This window comes from Ochotona princeps, chromosome 27, assembly GCF_030435755.1.
Source record: "Ochotona princeps isolate mOchPri1 chromosome 27, mOchPri1.hap1, whole genome shotgun sequence".
In the NCBI taxonomy this organism is placed as follows: Eukaryota; Metazoa; Chordata; class Mammalia; order Lagomorpha; family Ochotonidae; genus Ochotona; species Ochotona princeps.
In genome coordinates this window covers 15,032,878-15,049,247 of record NC_080858.1, presented here as the reverse complement: position 1 = coordinate 15,049,247, position 16,370 = coordinate 15,032,878, and the positions used below count along the sequence as shown (strand labels likewise).

Below are 16,370 nucleotides of genomic sequence, written 5' to 3'. Positions count from 1 at the left end.
TTTACTGATTATACGACTCCTGGCCCATTTCTTAAACTCATGATCACTTTTGTCAGCTCTCAAATGGGGTTAATGATGCTTACTTTGTAAGGCTATTGTGAGGTTTAAATAAGATAATGTACTGCTATTATCATAAAGGTTCTTTACAGCAATTAGTAATGATTATTATTCACAATAAAGCAATGATTTTGAACTTTTACCCCAGGTAAGGTATGCATATATCATTGCAGATAACTTATTAGGAGATATTTATGAATCAAAGATGATTTGGGGAAAACTAAGAATAAAGTTGTCTCTTCACAGAGTTTTAATTGGGATCTTAAAAAGGTTTTGAAATTTCCTGAAGGCATTATCAGGCCTTAGTTTTCTGTCACTTCTCTAATCTTTGCATAAAAGTAAAGAAGTTATCAGGAAACTAAAGGCTAGGAACTTTTGTTTTAGAAAAAAAAGTTTTGAAGAGGTGAATTAAGGTAGGTGAAGAGTAGAAATGCAAGCAATTATTCAGAAAATAGTTAATATGTTTTCTCTTTTTTTTACTTAGAAGGAGTAACCCAGAACATTTAGGTTGAAGATAAGTGGGGATTTTATTACAGGATTTTATGTATTTGCACGAGATAGGCAGAGAAAGAGAGAGAACTTTCGTGAGCAGGTTTACTCCCTCGTGCTCACAATGACCCATGGGCTGTAATGGGATTGAAGCCATAATATCATGAACTGAATTCACATTGTCCATGTACAGATTAGGAAACCAAATACAAGAGCCATCCCTCTGCCTCCCAGGGTCTACACTAAAATAATACTAGAATAAGCTGCAGAAGTGCGTGTTGAACCCACACATCTTAACCAGTGTCTCCAACACTAGGCTAAATGCTCACCCTTGTTACAGGTTGCAACCATTTCATTTCTCATATCACCGGGCTTGATTTTATCATTAGAGGCCAGGCAAGCTTTAGCTTGATGGGATTTCCTTGCAATTTAGATAGTCACAATTTGCTAACTTGCATAAAACTTGAAATAAGACAGAGCTTTCAATTTAGAAAAAATCAATCTAATGTTTAAATAGCTTTGTGTTTGTTTTGGTTGATAGAGTAACTGGCAGGTAAGTTTTTGATTATATCTCGGCATTTAAATGTACCCGTACAGACTGCTCTTTGCTGGGATTCTAAGAAATGGACAATGCTGAAAAAGTGGAAATGTGTAACAGTTTAAAAACTTGAGGACTGTTTAATTTGTTATATCTTAAATTAAGTTCTATAAAGGCTCATTTATACTGAAGTGGAGATTTCATTTCTGTAATCAAATTTATATAAAAAGTAAGAATTTTCACATATTCCTTTAAGATCAAATTATTCACATAATTGCATGTATCTGCATACTCAGAACATTATAAACTCATCAGATGGAATATGTCGACTCAACATTTACTCTTGTCCTGATATATACTGTATGTACACTAGATGCAGTGTGGGAATAGAAGAGAAAGGAAAGTCTCTTCTCAGTCATTAAAGACTTGTATTCTATTGGGGAATGTCAACAGAACTTATAGTTTAGGAGATGAGAGGCATCGTTTTAGACTTTGCGGAAGGAAAGTTTTCCGTATGACAAGGGAAAAGCAGCATAAATGTTCAGGGCAAAGGTATGCAATTATGACTGTACCTAATCTCTACTTCTCTCTGTAAATATGCCTTTCCAATAAAAATAAATAAAATTTTAAAAAGAATTATGGCTGTATTGGATGTATTTCTATAATGGCAAGCCATTTCATTTGTTTGGGAATCAAGGAAGAAGATAGATTGAGGTCAGATCACAAGAAGCATTCAAGATGCTTCCAAGGAAATTGGGAATGAGTACACAGATAAGGGACTACTGAATATTTTAGACCCAGCTGAAATGATTAGTGTTTTTATTTAGGATGATTGCGATGCAGGTCATGTGTTAATTGACAGAATGGGAGAGACAATGGAAATTGGAAGATAGGAAGTTACAAAAATAATCTTGGTATAGTGGAAGGCAATAGAGTCCACATGTAGGTATGGAGAGCATGCATTTAAATTTTGACTTGAACTGGAAGTAAAAGGAGGTCAGCTGAAGAGAATGACTCCTAAAACAACTGCAGATGTGAGCTACAACTCAAATTCTGGTTGAACCAGTAGCATCTTGTGTTTAGAGTGGGAGTTTTCAATCAGGGGAAACTGGAAAAGGGCTTACATGGAGAGGAAAGAGCATGCTTAAGAAACACCTTCAGATTTCTTTTCACCTTGGGGCAAGAAAACAGAAATTTGAACTGTTGGAAAAAGGTTAAAAAGATAGGAAAAGTCAAAGAGGAGGATTCAAAGAGGAGGATGCCCAAACAGAAGTTTTGATCTGTTTCTTTGATTTTTTTTCCTTTTCTCCCACATTTTTCAATTCTGGGGTCTCCTTTCTTTTATCACCAAATATGTCATTAAGTTCTGGAGATTCTGTTTCCAAAATATATTACAAATCAACATGTTTCTGTCTGTAGACACCATAATCATTCCATGCCAAACTGTTCTCATTTTAAACCCAAACCATGTGCCATAGCTCATTTTTCTGTTTCCAGTCCTGTGTACTATTAACCTTTCAGCACTCAGTGCATAAAATACTCTCGTGTAAATGCAAATTGAATATTACTTTCAAGTTAAAATACCTTCTGTGGGCTTCAATGCGATAGAGAGGAAACACAGAACATTGTCCTTGGCCTAAGAGTGACTTTTGCCTGTGCCTCTCATTCTTTCCTTTTTCTTTTTCTTTTTCTTTTTTTGAATTTCATGGTACAATTCTATAGGGTCTGGGATTTCCCTGTCCTTTCCCAAAACTCCCTCCCCTTAACTGATTTTCCCCATATTATTACAATAATATAGTCATTCATAAGCAGTTATAATTCTCGCTTCATGCTAATTGCTTGCTACTTTCTCTGATCATTTTCCAATCACGTCAATCTTGTTTGTCTTGATCTCCAACGTGTTTTTACCTTAGAAACTTTGATTTCTTTCCTCTGAATTTTTCCTCTTTACCTAATAGCTATTCATTCCTCAGATTTGCACTCTATTTAATAGAGTATATATGTCTTTCCTATTATTCTCCCCATAATATCAATTTTCACAATACTTTTGCAACAACTCAAAATGAAATCTTTTTAATGTATCCATTTGAATACGCTGGTTTGAGTTACTTGATTGGAAGCCTCATGAGCACTTGCTTACAGTCTTTGCAGCCAAGGAAAGTTTCCAGGTTCACTGTATAGAACCTACACATGCACACATACACACACAGACACGTGAGTAAATGAGTAAATGTCCATAGAGTTAACCTATTTTGAGAAACAGAAGGCAATAACACATAACAAGTCAACTATGCTGATGAATGGATTATCAGTTACCACCTATGCTTCACAGAATCTTACAATGAATCAGAACCAAGGCATGAAGTTTCAGTGTTTGGGGAGTATGTATATCTGGTGGAATCTGCTGTTCTAACAAGCTTAGTATGCAGTAAAGAACGATGTTTGGAAAGTTGCTTAGGAAGCTAGTATATCAGATGTGAAAAGCTTGGTTGTATTTATATGTACAATGTATGAGCAGATGGTGATGGCAGAGGTAAGGACACGATATGAATAGTAGAAATATGCTGAAGTAAATAAGAAAGGGGAAAATACTGAGGTCTGAAAAAGTATAATTATTGCTAAGAAGAAAAGGAATCATAACTTCAAAGAAAAATGCATAGAATGTTTAGAACACAGAATATTGAGGAGTGAAAAGTTGAATTTCAGATCTATATCATATGACATTGATTTTGCAATGTAAAGAGCCAGTGGATGGGAACGAAAATGAAGGAATGCAGGGAAGAAGGCTGCAACAACAATTGGAAGGATTTAACTGAAGATGGAGAAAAATTGGAAAGAGTGCCTGTGACTTGCAACTCAGGTGGCTGCACACTATTTGTTGACAGCAGAACAGGTGAACTATCCCAGACAATGGACACATAATTCAATAGTTTTCTCATTATACTTGCTTTTGACATTATTGTAAACAATTACAATGATAATGATTTGTACAGCTTGCTTAGAGAACTTAGATGAAATTCTAAGGTGTTTTTTGCCAAGAGCATTGAGCATCTGATGATTTTATTTTTTTCAAAGGGCAAAAATTACCTAGAAGAGTCTAATTATGATTTATACAAAATTCTGTGTTACATAGTATGGATTAGAGGTGAAAGTTCTATGCAAGTTGAAAGAACTACGCACCTGTACAATAATTTCAGGACCCTACGTTATAATAAAATGCATTTTATTCTACATTTCTGCACTTACAGGGAGATAGAGGATTTTAAATAAGTGCTGTTGGACAACAAACACTATTGTATTTCTTCCCCTCCATGATCCTAGTTACATCTTAAGTAGATAAAAATTTAGAGAAAACACTTTCGAGTCTCCTCTTTTATTTCATAAAACCAGGTGAGTTTTCATATTCTTTTTCTCCTGAAACAGACTATAAATGACAAAAAGTTCTATAGTTGTGATCATAGATTCAAAGAGAAAGAGTGAGACTGAAAATTCTAAAAAGTAGAGATTTCTTATTGGATGAATTTATTCACTGAGAATCAATGAGGTTTCAACGAGTAGTCTGGTGTCTGAGGCTCTGACGTGTAAATTCACAACCAAGAGTGTGAAATTCTATTGAATCCTTGAGAAAGTCCTCATGGACCCATGACTGTATTTCCAAAAATAAGAAATTTGCTCATGTGGGGACATAATGGTATCCATGATCCACTGTGATAAAGGCACTTCTATTTTATTGTCCTATGTATCTGTTGCCTTTGGCAAAGGTGTTTTCATTTGCCGTTGGGATCATGTTTAAAAATTTTAAAAATATGTATTAAAAGTTGCATGTTTTTATATTTAATCTAAGCAATCTATATTCTCTCTCTTATTTTTCTTTAGAACACTGGAACTCATTTTAACAGATTGTATTTCATTTTTTGAGCTTTGATTACTGAATTAGAACAGGTAACCCATTTGTGTAGAGATCAGATAAACAAATAAATCTCTATAAGGCTTTAGGTACCTACCACTTCGGGTAGCATACCATGGTCTACTTTACCTGAAATTTAATTGCAATTTTATATCAACTTAAAGTACTGAGAACATTAGTGTACTTTTTTTCAAAACAAATGAATAATTGAATAATGACTTATTAACAAGTTAATTCTTTTGGTGTTTGACAATTTCTCCTGTCCAGTGTTTTCTCAAAAGTGTAAACGGTGACATTCCTAGAATCAGTTTGAAAATTACACAGGAAATAAGTAATTTTTCTTAAGGTAATCCTACTTTCAGTGAAAGTGGCTGGATCCCTGACTTTGTTTTCAGTTTGGTTCCAACCAAAAATGGGACTTCATGTGGCCGCAAGCTAGAAATGGTTATGTATAAACAGACCAACATTAGACTAACATGTGACATAAACAATTTTTAGTTAGAATGTTCAGGTTTTTGCTTAAAGAAGGAAGTTCTAGAATGGGTTTCGTGGTGCAGTAGTTAAGCTGCCATTTGGTACGTCTACATCCCACACCAGCATGCCTCTGCTTCTAATCTCCTTTCATGATAATGTGCAGATAGCAGACAAGGTTTCAAATAGTTGGGTTCCTTTCAAGTACATAAGAGACTTGCATGGGGCTTCTGGATCTTGACTTTTTTCAACTAAAATTTTTCGAAACAATCTTAAAACAGTTATTAAAGGAGGAAAGTTATGAAAATATTTGAGTATATGCTTCATCTGCATTTCAATTTAAATGTTATTTAAAAACCAAGATAATTGCTACCTACTGTGTTGTACACTTCTGCTTTGTGGAAAACTTAATAACAATCTTAATTAGGCTAATTCTGGTCAGATTAATGCTTGTGTGTCAGCACTAACAGTTGAATGCCGCATACTGCAAGATTCTAATTAATTCTAAGAAAAGAAAATATTCATGGTATAACCATTTTAAAATTGAAAGGCTAAAGTATCCAGTAATGACAGAGGATAAGTCACTATGATATCAGTAAAAATTTTAGATTCTGAGTGAATTAATGTTGAATTTTAAATACATAAATCTACTCAACTGTAATATTAGGAAAACAAAATTTTGATAAAATACTTTGAGCATATGAAATTTTTTCCTTTCCTGTAAAGTTAGTAATTCAAAAAATAGTAGGAACTCTGCCACATTTGATTTCATAAGATGATGATAAGAAGATCATTTCTTGAATCAGACATCTCTGTTTTGCTGCATTGTTTTTGAGTTGGATAGCTCAATTTTTTCCCCCTTATTAAGTTTCTGGTTTGACCTGTGGAATGAGATCTCTCCTTGGTCTGGGCTGGGATTTTGCATGTCAAACGGGCTCTGACATGGTTTTCATCATTTGCCTCCTTAAATAGGACTATGTCTGGAAGCAGTATGCATGGATATAAAGGAAACAAAACAGTATAGGGAGTAATTGCTAATTTTGGTAACAAAGGAGCTTGTCATATATTTCACAGTGCAAGTTGAAAATCACACTATTTTAAGTGGACACTGACAATTTAATTTTTATTATCTAAACATCTGCATATAGGTGGTTAGTAGAATTATAAAAATAATAATAGCGACAATGATAATAATAATAGTGCAATGCCTTTTGAATTAGAAGGCCTGGTAACAAATGACACTCTCTCTATGACTCTGCATCTATTAAATGATTGGCTATCATAAGGTTAAATGTTTTGCACACATGAAGAGGCCTAGGGTGAAGACAGGAATTCACAAATACACGTTCATCTATAATTCATATACCTATGTACTTCATCCCTAGTTTCAGACACTTGAGTTCAAAGAGAAAGAAAATTTTAATATTAGATTTAATTATGTAAATTGCTATCAAAACGTACCCTAGGTTTATACTTTCATGTCTTGATAGACTATATTGGAAATTTCATCAACTCTGTGTATCATATGTGTTTCTAAGGAGGCTTACAAGATGAAGCGCTGATATCCAGGTAGAAATTTGGGAAACTGAATATTATGAACCACAAATTCACCTTTGTTCAGCTTCTCAAAATCTGACCATACTCGGTAGCATATTGCTAGTTTTAAAGCTAGGCAGAGCTATTTTTTTTCAAGCTGCAAAAACATTAAATTTCAATGGTAAATTGTATAGTAATGCACGCTGACAAAAATGGCCCATCTCTCTTTGAGGCAAACAAGCAGGTGTTGAAATACTTCCTAAGTGGAGTTAGGATTAAGAATCGCAGGGTGTTAATGGCATTCATGACAGCAATGGGCAGAGGAATCCATCCGCGTGCAGGTCGAACTTACGGTCTGCAGGTAATAGAAGAAGGACTCAGGGTGAGGTGGGAAGCATCCAGCCATTAAGGTGGTTTAACATCAAGGGATGTGTTCCCTGCCCTGTGCCATCTTCGCTAGCACATACCCTGGGATCGATGTGGAAGGGTAGATGCTCCCAAGCTGTACGAGGTCTGACTTGCAAACTTATCTTTATCTTGAGCAGTAGCAATTCTGTTTAGTCTATTGACAACACTGCTGAATCTTTATGGAAGAATTCCCCTTTGCTATTTTCTTTATCTTCGTAATTTCCCTATGCAAAGTAATAGGGGCCCCGGTTTTGTGGTTAAGATGACATGTAAGAAATCAAATAACTGACATTGTGCGTCTAAATATCAATTTTTATTTTTGCCGTGAACATTGATACAATGGAATGTATTTGCTATTGCTCTTTTTGTGCTAATGAAAGAAACTTGGGACCATAACACATTCTGTAAATGACATTTGTTTGGTGGAGCATCAGATGGGACTGACTCTTTTCCTCGGAATCAGAACCTAATGTGGAAACCTTGTTGTTGTGGCTTGTCTGTGTGGACCTTCTGGATTGACCTGGTTTTTAATGTGAGCCAAGTAACATGAAGAAAAGGAGAGAAAATTCTTTCTGATCCTCTTTTTAAACCAATTTTGTGATAGCAATAGATGACAAAGGAAGTACACAAATATAATATATAAACATATATATAATATAAATACATAAATATAATACAAATAAATAAATAGTAAACAAAAGCTTGTGTGATAAAGTGAAGTACAAGAATTATATTTTAAGAGCTTTTCCTGCACCTCAAACCCTCAATACATTCTGAAGATGTTTTTATTTTTAAAGTATTATCAAAGCTGACTAAAGCTGCTGCTAACCTACAGTGTGTCCTTGCATTCCCTGTCGGTTGGTCGGTTATAACATCAGAATGAAGCAATGATGTCACATAGAAGGGGACCATTTTGTTCTTGAACTTACTTACAATCATATCATTATTACAAGTTGTGTATAGTCTTTTCTTAATGCCAAGTAGCACACAAAACTACTGAGTGGCATGGACTAAAAGCCATCATCATCTTCAGGAATAGATTTCCCAAGGTATTTTTCTTATACAGTGGGAAGCACATCAGGATTCAGACCTTACCACTATCCTGAGTGAGCAATCCCACTAAAATATCCTCCTAATAATTTCTCATCAGAAACCTCTTTCAGAGTTAGAGATTGGGAGTCCATGTGGCTGACAAATCCACCAATTCTAAAATGAGCCAGTTGTCTTGTTGACTGCTTACACGCAGAAGAGGTTCTTTCTATCTGCATGAAAGGTGTCCTGCTAATGATTTATCCTCCAATCTCTAATTTGACCCTTAGGATAATAAACTGAGATCGCTTGGCTTGGGAACAGTTGACAGTAGTGAAGGGAACATCATCTAGTTCTGGCCTACTTCAGTAAAATTTTTAAGCACGTATTCCCTGATCAGAGGGAAATGAATAATGTGTTTTTTTTAAAAAGTGCTGGCTGTGGAACAATCGTAAGACTGAAAGGCTCCCAGCACAACTTAGAAGTTTCTGTTACTGATTTCAAACGAGAATTATTGTTAACAGGAGCAAAGTTATTATCGGCATGAATCATAGACACCAAGACCTGTTAACTTAATAATGTGGCAAATGTACTATTAATCTTTAGTGAAGCAATATTAATATATTGCCTAATCTAAGAAAAGGCTCCAGTGTCTAGAAAGCTTGAAATCATTTCTGCTTCTGCCTCAAGTTCTGAAATCATCCCCTTTTAAAATTTTAAATACTTTTATTTCACACAAAGCCTCTGAGTATTCAGAAGTAATTGCTGTCAATAGAGATTCATTTTCACCTTTGAGTGGACAGTAATGTCAAATGGCAACATTATTGGCTGTAATATCAACATACTTTAAATGTATGTGTTGGAACTGAAAGTCAATAATGGCTACTAAATCTCAAATATGGAATGCTATGATGTTTTATTCGTGGTCCTTTGATTGCCTTTGTAATGATGATTATTTCATTTAGGGTCAAAATGCTAGTCTCAGCCTATCCTGGTGTAAGTTTCTTTTGCCTCCTGGGAAAAATGTGGTCTAACATTTTCTTTGAAATTCCCAGGACGAAATTACTATGTGCAATTTTGCAGCCTGTATAGTTTGTATCAGGGATTTGTATTCTGTAGCAAAAGCAGCACTGTGAGTAATAGCAAAGCCTGGATTTAATACTGGCCTTGAACTCAGATGACTGCTCTGCTGTGCATCTGCAAGGTGACCACAAGCAAATTGCAAGTTAGTGTCTCTGAGCCTCGGATGGAGCATGATTGTTCCAGTCATTCAGGCTCACTGCAAGGATTAAATTAGATACTATGATTCCACTTGTTAAAAGCCATGATTCATAACAGGTAATCAATAAATATTATTGCTTGTTATTCACGATAAACCGCTCATGCATTTGTGATAATATGCTCAAATTAGCTTACCAAGCATTATTATAATTTATTTTTTAAATTAAAAGGACATATGATAATTTTCAGGGAAGGCTCAAACTGAATGAGAAAAAAAAATATCAGGTGTCATTACATTATGAAGATGAAGAATTAGAGGCACCAGCATTGTGGTGTGGCTATGCTAGCATCCTTTATGGATGCTATTTAATCTCAGCTGCTCCATTTTCAATCCAGCTCCCTACTAATGGCCCGAGAAAAGTAGCAGAAGATAGCCTGAATGCTTGGATCTGTGGCAGCCACACGATGGCCCTCGATGAAGCTCCTGGCTCTTGGTTCAGGTCTGGCCCAGCCTCAGCCGTCATAGCCATTTAGGAGCCAAATCACGACACAGTACCCCTAAGGGATGCTGGTAGCACCTTTACCGCTAAGCCACAAAGCTGATCCCTCTTTTTAAGATTTTTTTTTAATGTGATATTAGGGCTATATATTTGATATATCAAAAAGGTTGTGGAAAATTGAAGTAAACAATAATTTTGATACAAAAAAAAGTGAGAGTCCTGAGTAGTTCTATCATGATATACTTTCCTTGAACATTGGAAGAACCCTCGTGTATATGATTATAATTGTTTTGCACTAAAATGAGATTATATTTTAATCTTACTTTTCATGAGATTTTTTTCATATTCTTGTTTTGTGTGTGTGTGAGTTACTACTGTTCAGTCAGGCAGGAGAGTGAAGTCCCTCAATTGGACTGGCGTCCATGTATAGTTTAGGCTAAGTGGTGGTGACTCTTTCTACAGAGAACCAGAGAGTATATATGACCGCATGGCAGTTCTGCAGCAGCTACTTGGTTCTGTTGCTTCTGTGCATCAGATATTAGGGCCATAGAAGACACACTCTTTTGCAGGGCTATGTTCTACTTAAACTTTATCGAAGCATACTGAAATTTTAATTTTGGTTATTTTTAATATACAAAATATTGTTCTTATATGGCTTGGTTTTTTTTCTTCAACTAGACTTTGCTGGGTTGCAGGTTGTATAAAAAGAGGCAGGGGATTGAATTTGGACAGTTTGGTAATGCTTTGCTAACCTCTAGTGTAGTGGAGCTAGCGTTGTACGAAGTCACAGATGGATTCCATTTTTCCTTTCACTGCTGTTACCTACCCACCTCCTCTCTCTGTTCCCCTAAATTATCACTTAGTGTTCCTATGCCTGAGCTTCATCTTCATCAAATAATGTGGTTATTTAAGCAAATCTCTAAGTTTGTTTGTAATTCTATTCTACTACAATTTATGACTATTAACACACTCATTTGCCTTTGAAACTCCAAGTTAGAGGTTGGCAATAAAGTCTTACATTTACCCAGACTTTTATAATCATGTATTCTTCCCTAAGTTTTCCTTTGTAACCACACTAAAGAAAAAAATAAATTCCATATATCTAGAAATTAGACTTTGGACATAGCGCTTTCCCTTTGATTTCCTTGCTGCGTAGGGACTGATTTCCCCAAGGAACTAATAGTGTGGGTGGAGAGAGAATCAGTTGCTCATTAGTACTTACATTTAAGACTACGGTGAAGGTGGTGCTCCAATCAGTCAAATTAGCTGTGTGTTGGTACCACCTTCCAAAGATTTAATGAGGAAGGAAGGCAAAACCTCTTGAGTAAAAGGAGATTTGTTAATTAACTATAGATTCAATGTTTTTGTGTGCTGTGTTTGTACCTTCATGCCTTTGCATAAAGTGTGGTCTGCACCCACGAACAAACGTTTAAGAACAGAAAACTGTACCCAGAGATCCTCGGGCATGCCTCCCCCTTCTTTCTCTTAGCTGTTGAAATCAGCACCCATGATGATTAGAAGCATTTGTGGGATAAGTGCCCTGACAGAGAATAAGAAGCATGCTGTTGGGTGAAAATCCTTACAGCTTGTCATTGTAACACACAGTCACTTTGCTGGTGTGGTAGCATCTTTTCTTTCCTTACCTGCACAATGCATATTCTGTATGGGAGTTGAAACTCGAGGAGAGGGAAGAAGGGGAAGAAATATTTTGTGTGTTCCACGTGGAGCTCACTGTAATGGCCACCATTTTTTTTCCCTTGACGTGGTCTAACCAGCTTGTTACATCTCGGCTGTGATAAGAAACTTGCAGCAAGCATGTGTTTAGGGCATTAACAAACACCCCAAATGTTGTCAGGAGGGAACAACCTGCTGATAATTGGAAATATTATGTATCAGTGTATGCGTTGCTTTTCAATTTTCCAAGATGCCAATTAGAAAGATGACAATTGCAAGGATGAAGGGCAGGAAAGTGACTGAAAGGTTTTAGCACCCAAGGGGTTGGATTCAAAGGAACAAGCTTCTGACAAGGATTGTGGCATCCTGATGACCAGCTCAGGGTGGTGCCTGACAGCTGATGTAAAAAATGAAAAAGGTAAGATCAATGGGAACATATTAAAAAGGGAAGAAAGGTGACAAAATAAAACACCAAAGTAAAGGATTTCAGAATCTCTCAGAAGTCTCTAACTTTAACTTATTAATGAATAAGATAACCTGAGCTTTCTTTTATATCCTTAATACAAAGGACTCGTACTATTTTTTTAAAATATAAATCATTATATAAATAATCTTCACTTTACTTGGCAGGTAGAGGGTGGTTTCTTATTTTAACATGGAGATGAAGGGACATGTATTCTCTGCTTTGCCTTTATCCTTGAATTCAGACATAGGTTAAACTTTGAACTCTTCCAATGACTTTATGCATCTTGATAATGTCACTGAAAGTTGAGATTGGATTAGTTGGCTTTAGGCTGTTGCAGTAGTTTCCTCTGGGTTTATATGGCCGTGCTGGTAGCATAAAAAGCATTTTATTGCCTCAGATGTTAGTAGTCACTGATTGCTAGTGACTTGCAACCTCATTGTTGCCTCCTTTATGATCTTTCAGATTCTACCTTTCTTTTGACTCCATTAGGACTTCTTGATGCTGTGACAGATAAGAGACCCTGTGTAGTGAGTGGTTCACCTATGCCATCATAATAAGTATAATCTATCACAGCACTCTGGTGGATCAGATAAATCCTTCCCCAAACTGTATAGACACCAAATTATGGTTGCAGGATAAATGGTGTAATAAAAGTGAAAGCATTTGAGTTTCTTTAAACAAGGTTTGTGTAGAAGTTCAAAGTATATATTCTGATTGACTCTAAGTATCTTATAAAAAAAGTTCTTGGTAAAATGCGTTCTGATGAAATGTATTTGAATAGCATTGAGTATTTGTATTCTTATTTTAAAAATAATATTTACTAATGTTTCTGTGTATAGTTCTAAAGTGCTTATATTGATGTGGTCTTCCTTTAAGAGGTGTAATAGACCCATTATGTCAGTCTTTGATTAATTGAGAAAGCTGGGGGGCCTGGTAATTGAATATGGAGCCTTTCACCCCTAAGTCACTGAATCAAATCTAGCCCAAATTGGTAGTGACAAAGAATGATTGTGGTTGTGGCTCTTTGGTCATCTTTGTGAAGCGTGTTTAGGTCATGTGGAAGTGTACTGGGATAATCACTAACAAGAGATGGGCTCCTCCTATCTGTAGTTATGTCTTCCTCATCACTGTTTCTGGACGGAGAAGAAGGCCCAGAGACCAAGACAAAAGAGCACCTGTGTATGAATGACATTTTTACCTCTTAGGGAAGAAGTGCTTCATTACTTGCAAATAGAACTGCTTTGTTATGAGAGGTTCCCAGCTATTTCAAGTGGTTCACATAAGGTTTAGGAAAGATGAAAACTGAGAATGTGTTGATGAACAATCTGGACACTCAGTTTGAATAGGCATGGGCCTGGAGCCTTAATTCCCCGGCATTTTCTACCATATTGTCTCTGTTGCTCATCCGCCTGTTCTCAGCTAAGCCATGCACTGTGTGGATACCAGAATGACATTGAGCCAAATTCCTCTATGATTTCAAATAGACTTCAAAATTAAGTTGTAACTATAAGCACGTTGGAAGACCATTTCCAAAGATATTTTCCTCAGTTTCCCCAACCCCCAAGTTTTAAAATTCAGGGACTTGTATTGCATGTTTTAAACTCACTATTTTCTCTGTAGTGTTCTCTCTAGAGAAAAAAAGTCACTGTGGAAAGACAAATTTAGAGTTGCTCCTACTGCATGATAAGCCGATAATTATGCTCTTATTAAATAATTAAGTATTGCTATCATGTTATTCCTTTTTAAAAATATTTATTTATTTATTTATTTTTATGGGAAAGGCAGATATACAGAGAGGAGGAGAGACAGAGAGGAAGATCTTCCGTCCAATGATTCACTCTCCAAGCGGCCACAAAGGCAGGAGCTGCGCCAATCTGATGCCAGGAGCCAGGAGCTCTTCCGGGTCTCCCATGCAGATGCAGGGTCCCAAGGCTTTGGGCTGTCCCCGACTGCTTTCCAAGGCCACAAGCAGGGAGCCAATGGGAAGTGGGGGCCTCCGGGATTAGAACCAGCGCCCACATGGGATCCCAGCACATGCAAGGCAAGGACTTTAACCAGTACGCTATCGCGCCAGACCCATGCTATTCCTTTTTGAAAGCATTTTTGTTATTATGAGAGAGAGGGAGAGAGAGAGAGAGAGAGAGAGAGAGTCTTAACTGCTAGTTCACTCCTCAAATGCCCACAAGTTCTAAAATGGGACAAGGCTAGCAGCTGATAATTCAGTACATGTCTCCCATGAGAGTTGCAGTGATCCAACTATTTGAGCATCACTGGCTGTCTTCTGGGGACTGCATTAATGAAAAGCTAGAATTGGGAACAAGGCCAAGACTTGAACCCAGACCCAGGCATGCCAGTATAAAATGTGTGCATCTTAATAAGTGCTATGTCAAAAGCTTATGCCTGCTATCATATCATTTCTTTTTTTTTTAAATCAAAAATTTATTTATTTATTTGAAAGTCAGAGCGGGAGAGAGATACAGAGAGAGAGATCTTTTATCTTCAGGCTCAATCTCCAGATGCCCACAAACTCTTCCCAGAAGCTTCATCCAAGGCTTGAATATTTAGGCCATTTTTATGCATTTTCCAGGTCATTAACAGGGAGCTTGATCAGAAGTGAAGCAGCTGTGACTCTATTGGTACCCGTATGAGTTGCCAGCCTTGCAGGAAGCAGTTTACCCGCATCCCCATATATAGCTAGTTGTTGTCATATTATTTCTACAGAGGTGGCTCAGATTATAATTTTCAAAGTGTCTTAAACATCTGTTTTTAAAGTTCCTCAGCTGTCATGGTCAGTGTATTTGTGGAGCACAATAAAAATGAAATACCTAAAAAATAAAATAAATCCATAAGAATGTAAACCTTGATATTTTTATTATTAGATTTAACAGGCATAAAATGTAATTTTCCATAAATATTTCTATATGTTTTCTTTTATTGTCTGCATTTATTGTGTTGTATGCCACCAACGAATAGTTTGTAGAACAGCACTACTGTATGACTTAGACTTTAGCACTGTTTTGTTTAAACAAATAAAATTGTACCTGATAAATTGATACAAAGCAACGCAACAAAGTGGTCAGGAAACAAAAGCTGATTTGGTGTACAATGAGGTATAAAATACTAGTTAGCACAGCAATTGCACATATGAATGAAGTCATTCATTCATTCAGTAGTTTTATTGAGTATCAGTCCAAGCCAGGGTCTGTTCCGCATCTGGGAACAAAGCAGCAATCAAGACCTAAAAGCTCCCAAATCTTTTTGGTGGCTTGGCAGATACCACAACATAGGAAAACATTAGGAACTCCATGGTCCAGGTAAAGTGGGCTGATAGGAAGAGACCCACTGTGGGACAGAGTTTAGAGAGCATTTTTCAAAAAAAGTTGCTATTTTAACTGAAGATTGAAGGTCTGGAAGTACATAAAAAAAAACTGGGTGAAACCTAAGAAGAGGCAGATCATGAATTAAAAATGAGATTGCGAAAGTGAAGGAACAGCAAAGGGTAATGAGGCAATAAATTAGGGAGAAGAAGTTCGGGATGAGATGAGGTCCAAGAGGTTGGCGCAGACAAGGTAAGGAGCTTCAGTACCTAGAAAACACCAAAAAAGTCTCAGGTGTAGTAGCATTGTCATGTAATGCAGAGTAACAGAGAGTGGGTAAGACAGGCACACACATGGACACGTACGCACATGCACATACGAGAGAAAGGTGCAAGTTTACTCCCCCAGGTGGATGTAAGAGACAGATCTGGGTCAGGCTGAAACCTGAGCCAGGAACTTCCTTAGAGTCGGCCATATGGATTACAGAGTTCTAAATAATTGGGTCATTTTCTGCTGTCTTCCAGGCATGTTAGCAGGAAGTTGGATCAAAAGCAAAGGAGCCACAGTCCAAACCAGGCACTCTGACATTGAATGCTGATGTTACAAGTGGAAACTTAATTCACTGTGCCACTATGCTAGCACCATGATGTATATACCTAGTTTTAAAATATTGCATTTTTTTTATTTGAAAGAGTTGCAGAGAGACAGGGAAAGTTACATGAACAGAGAGCCTTTGGCTCCCTTCTGTAATGGCCAC

General features: G+C 36.7%; 1 protein-coding gene across 1 annotated transcript in view; it reads right to left on the bottom strand.

Annotated features, from left to right (window-relative positions):
* Window positions 1-16,370, bottom strand: part of SLC15A5 (solute carrier family 15 member 5) — a 70,617-nt gene that overhangs the window by 33,709 nt on the left and 20,538 nt on the right. The window contains 5 exon segments of the mRNA XM_058655683.1: window positions 7,195-7,345; window positions 10,400-10,451; window positions 11,800-11,910; window positions 11,913-12,022; window positions 13,365-13,429. Of these exon segments, the coding sequence (XP_058511666.1) occupies window positions 7,195-7,345; window positions 10,400-10,451; window positions 11,800-11,910; window positions 11,913-12,022; window positions 13,365-13,429 (489 nt within the window).